The sequence below is a fragment of the Salvelinus sp. IW2-2015 genome, unplaced genomic scaffold (genome assembly GCF_002910315.2).
Source record: "Salvelinus sp. IW2-2015 unplaced genomic scaffold, ASM291031v2 Un_scaffold2919, whole genome shotgun sequence".
Classification (NCBI taxonomy): Eukaryota; Metazoa; Chordata; class Actinopteri; order Salmoniformes; family Salmonidae; genus Salvelinus; species Salvelinus sp. IW2-2015.
In genome coordinates this window covers 34,304-39,678 of record NW_019944216.1, presented here as the reverse complement: position 1 = coordinate 39,678, position 5,375 = coordinate 34,304, and the positions used below count along the sequence as shown (strand labels likewise).

Genomic DNA, 5,375 nt, shown 5'->3' with positions numbered 1-5,375 from the left:
CGTTTACCCTACCTGCTCTGGTTACCCTACCTACACTACCTGCTCTGTCTACCCTACCTACCCTACCTGCTCTGTCTACCCTACCTACCCTACCTGCTCTGTCTACCCTTCCTTCTCTGTCTACACTACCTGCTCTGTTGACCCTACCTGCTCTGAGTGAAGACATCAACACTATGAAATAACACATGTGGAATCATGTAGTAACCAAAAAAGTGTTAAACAAATCAAAATATATTTTATATTTGATTCTTCAAACTAGCCACCCTTTGACTTGATGACAGTTTTGCACACGCTTGGCATTCTCTCAACCAGCTTCATGAGGTAGTCACCTGGAATGCATTTCAATTAACAGGTGTGCCTTGTTAAAAGTGAATTTGTGGAATTCCTTTCCTTAATGCGTTTGAGCCAATCAGTTGTGTTGTAACAAGGTAGGGGTGGAATACAGAAGATAGCCCTATTTGGTAAAAMACCAAGTCCTTTTTATGGCAAGAACAGCTCAAATAAGCAAAGAGGGAAAACCCTGGAATGAGTAGGTGTGACCAAACGTTTGACTGGTACTGTACGTGTGGAGACGGTGCGTTAAATCCCTGACSAAGCTTTAGCGTTCTTATAGACTAAACGGAAAGGCAACGTAAACACAGGAAATAGATAGCTGAACGAGACAGATCCTCAGGTGGGCGGAGCATGTGCATTGCTAATACTAATGTCTTTTGTCTAATGTCTTTTTCTACCTCAGGTAGCATCTGTKTGGTGAGCATCTATGGGACCCATCACAACCCTGAGATCTGGCCTGACCCAGACGTTAGTACAGTTTACAACATCTACACTCAGGGCTCTGACGAGCTCCTAATATATCCTCTCACAGTGCCGCTGACAGGCTCACTTTAGMCTGACGGCATTTCACTCTTCTCCTCTCCAGGTCTACAACCCCATGCGCTTTGACCCTGAGAACTCAAAGGACCGTTCATCCCATGCCTTCATACCCTTCTCTTCAGGACCTAGGTATGGATTCTAATTTACATTATCTTTATACTCATCGTCATCACAGCCCAGGCATAACATAGCCTAATGTTTATAACCTGTTCCCTGATCCGTTTGTGCTGACATGACAGTCCAAACAGATCCGGAGACCAGTATTAACCGTCACCGATCATTCTGTGCTATAGGAACTGTATAGGTCAGAAGTTTGCCATGGCGGAGCTGCGTGTGGTGGTGGCGCTGACCTTGAGGAGGTTCCGTTTGACCCCTGGGGGGGTGGAGGTGAGGAGGCTACCCCAGCTGGTGCTCAGGGCCGAGGGGGGGCTGTGGCTGACGCTGGAGACCCTAGACACCCCCCAGGACTAACCCCTGACCTCCATCTCTCCTCTATGGATCAGACATAGAGAAACTGCTTTCATGATTTTACTGTATAAACATACACTGAGTATACAAAACGTTAAGAATACCTTAACACAGTAAAATACATAGGCCTAAAGACCGACAAATAAAAACGTCAAATCATAGGCCTAAAGCCGACAAAAAAAAACAGTCAAATCATAGGCCTAAAGCCGACAAATAAAAAACAGTCAAATCATAGGCCTCAAGCGACCAAAATTAAAAGACAAATAAAAACAGTAAAACATCCTGATGAAAGTGCAGGTTCTCATGAATCTCTCTACTCAGCCTCTCTGTCTTGACTTGAGCTATGACTCAACGTTATCAGGACAGAGAAACCACATACATGCTCTTTGCTCTCTCAGTTGGATAGAAAAATAAACCCGGTACTTGTTGTTTCTCACAAGTGTATCAGGTTGTGAACGTGCAAATAACGTTTCCACTCCGGGAAGGAGAACGGTAAATGACTGTAATACATGCATTAATATGAATGAACCACATGATGAGATGAACGGTACATCTACTATGCTACTGGCTACATATATAATGGAGAATGGAACAAAACAAACCATCGAAAGAGCACACAATTCACAACAGTGAAAGTGCAGAATTGTCAGAGACAGAGAGGGGACATATGGAGAGAGACACCCATATCTTCGCCACACATCCCTCCCCTTCTTCTTGTTGCGACATTTTAAATTAGTCTGGAAGACACATTATCTTCACACATGTGAGATGTTTATCACTGGCAGCCATAACTCAATAATCAGCTAGGCCTTTGCCATAGGCTACCTGCCGCTTATGATGCTCGTGGCTAATTAAGCTCTCTGGTAAAGAATTTAGAATTATTTATTTGACAGGAGTAATTATTAATGTTGGTAAAACATCAACTACTTTAGGGAAGCCAGCATCTGAACAGTGCACCCGCTAATTTTCCTTTCTAATTCGCAAGTGGCTGAAACCAGAGAATAATAATATAATGACGAGATGCTGATGTCTCCGCCCTAACAATGTGAGTCGTCCAAAGGCGGAATGTAGGCTACAAGCTTAGTCTGCATATCATACCATAGAAAACGCATTGGTTAATAATACAGGATATATTTTGGCGAGAGGGAGCCCTCTCGCTTCCCTAATCCTCTGTGCTGAAACTAGCGAGAGAAACAGCGCCCCTCTGTTTCCTGAGGTGTAGAACCATGTATCTGATGCTATCTGGCAGGAAAAAAGTACTACATGCCAACGCTTTTGTCCAGACAGCATCACATACGAGAACGCTTTTTCGCTCGCTCAAATGTTTATCTGAGATTGATGCGTCTTTTTGTCGGCGCGCGTCTTGGTCAATAAATGTTCAATATTTCATATTTTATTAGACGGTCAAGGACGTAGGTAAGGGCGGGCCAGCCCCCTAGTTCCGGCCATAACGCCTACCGCCCATAACGTTCCAGGCGCACCGGTTTGGGTCAAGACTGCAACGCTGCTGGGTTTTCAGGCTCAACAGTTTCCCGTGTATATCAACAATGCCCCACACCCAAAAGACATCCAGCCAACTTGAGAAAACTGGAGAAGCATAGGGTGGTACTGTAGGTAGCCTAGCGCTTAAGAGCGTTGGGCCAGTAACTGAAAGGTCACTGGTTTGAATCCCCTCAGCAACTAAGGATACATCTGTCATGTGCCCTTGATCAAGGCACTTAACTCAAGTCCTCTGGATAAGAGCGTCTGCTAAAGTGTAAATGGGTCAGCATCCCTGTGAAACGCTTTCGACCTCTGTAGAGTTCATGCCGGACTAATTGATGCTGTTCTGAGGGAAAAGGGGGGCAACTCAATATCAGAGAGGTGTTCCTAATGTTTTGTCCACTCAGTGTACGTCAGTGAACATGTATTAGAACATAAATATATATAGAAACATTTCAATGCACAGTGAATGTAGGTCGGCCTACGAATGTATGTGAACATAAATTCATTAAGTACTTTTTTATCTGAATTGTTAATGGATTTTTGTAAGCTATTTTTTGCAGTGTGAGTGCATTGTTATTTTGAGATTCAATAAACATAGCCTTGATGAGTACTGGCTAGCATGTGAACCAGACGCCTCTGCTCTGATCTGTCTTTACTCGTTTTGAATAAGAGATTTCCCTCCTTGAATAAGTTGGCGAATATATCAGGTATTTGCCAGTGTTACATGCATATCATTGACGAGTGTCCATGGCAGTTTACCAGGGAGACCTGGTAAATGTGTTGCAGAGCACATATCTAACCCCAAACACTCATGCAACACAGTGGTGGATACTGGGGGAGGCAGGTAGCCTAGTGGTTGGTGAGTAGCGGTTAGCGGCCAGTTACTGAGAGGTTGCTGATGAATCCCGAGCTGACAAGGTAAAATCTGTCATTATACCCTGAACAAGGCAGTTAAACCCATATTTGTTACTTAACTTTATTTAACTAGGCAGTCAGTTAACAACAAATTGTTCTTTATAATGAGGGCCTACCAGAAGGCCTCCTGCAGGGATTAAACATTTAAAATAAATAATAAAATATAGGACAAAACACACATCACGACAAGAGAGACAACACAAACACTACATAAGCGAGACCTAAGACGACAACCATATAGCATGGCAGCAACACATGACAACACAGCATGTGTAGCAACACAAATAACAACAACATGGCAGCAACACATGACAAAATAGCATGGCAGCAACACACGACAACTCAGCATGGTAGCAACACATGACAACACAGCATGGTAGCAACACAACATGATAACAACATGTAGCAACACATGACAACACAGCATGGTAGCACACAACATGACAACAACATGTAGCAACACAACATGGCAGCTGCACACGGTAGCAGCACAAAGACATGGTACAAACATTATTGGGCACAGACAACAGCACCAAAGGACTAGAAGGTAGAGAAATACATCACGCAAACAGCCACAAGTTCAGTAAGAGTGTCCAAGATTGAGTCTTTGAATGAAGAGATTGAGATAAAACTGTCCAGTTTGAGTGTTTATTGCAGTTTGTTGTAGTTTCCATCAATGATCTCTCTGTGCTTTGCTCTGTGTTCATCTTTCCTTCAATCCTGACTAGTCTCCCAGTCTCCTGCCGTGAAAAACATCCTCACAGCATGATGCTGCCACCCACCATGCTTCACCGTAGTGATGGTGCCAGGTTCCTCCAGACGTGAAGCTTTGGCATTCAGGCCAAAGAGGTTCAATGTTGGTTTCATCAGGCCAGAGAATCTGTGTTTCTCATAGTCTGAGAGTCCTTAGGTCGCTTTTGGAAAAACTCCAAGCGGCTTTCATGTTCTTTTTACTGGGAGTGGCTTCGTCTGGCCACTCTTCCATAAAGGCCCGATGGTGAGTGCTACAGAGATGGTTGTCCCTGCTGAAGTTTCCATCTCCACAGAGGAGCTCTGTCAGAGTGACCATAGTTCTTGTTACCTCCCTGACCAAGGCCCTTCTCCCCCGATTGCTCAGTTTGCCGGGCGGCCAGCTCAGGTAAGAGTCATTGTGGTTCCAAAACTTCTCTCCAGTTTGAGAACGTTGGGACGGACACTGTGTTCTTGTGACTTCAATGCTGCAGAAATTTTTGGTACCCTTCCCCAGATCTGTGCCACACACAATCCTGTCTCGGAGCTATGGGACAATTCCTCGACCTCATAGCTTGGTTTTTGCTCTGACATGCACTGTCAACTGTGGGACCTTATATAGACAGGGTGTACCTTTGCAAATCATGTCCAATCAATTGAATTTACTGCATGTGGACTCCAATTCAATTGTAGAACATCTCAAGGATGATCAATGGAACAGGATGCACCTGAGCTCAAATTCGATTCTCATAGCAAAGGGTCTGATACTATGTAAAATAAGGTATTTATGTTTAATACATTTCTAAAAACCTATTCTTAGCTTTGTCATTATGGGGTATTAGTGTCATTATGGGGTATTGTGATGTCATTATGGGTATTGTGATGTCATTATAATCTCTCTCTTT

The 5,375-nt window shown here is 43.8% G+C and overlaps 1 protein-coding gene across 1 annotated transcript in view; it reads left to right on the top strand.

Annotated features, from left to right (window-relative positions):
* The first annotated feature begins 702 nt into the window (after positions 1-702).
* The window catches only part of LOC112074993 (cytochrome P450 4F2-like), a 5,378-nt gene continuing 705 nt past the window's right edge, over positions 703-5,375 (top strand). The window contains exons 1-3 of the mRNA XM_024142050.2: positions 703-801; positions 920-1,002; positions 1,167-1,564. Coding sequence (XP_023997818.1) covers positions 718-801; positions 920-1,002; positions 1,167-1,344 — 345 coding nt within the window. The 5' untranslated portion in view covers positions 703-717 and the 3' untranslated portion in view covers positions 1,345-1,564. The remainder of the gene's footprint in view (positions 802-919; positions 1,003-1,166; positions 1,565-5,375) is intronic.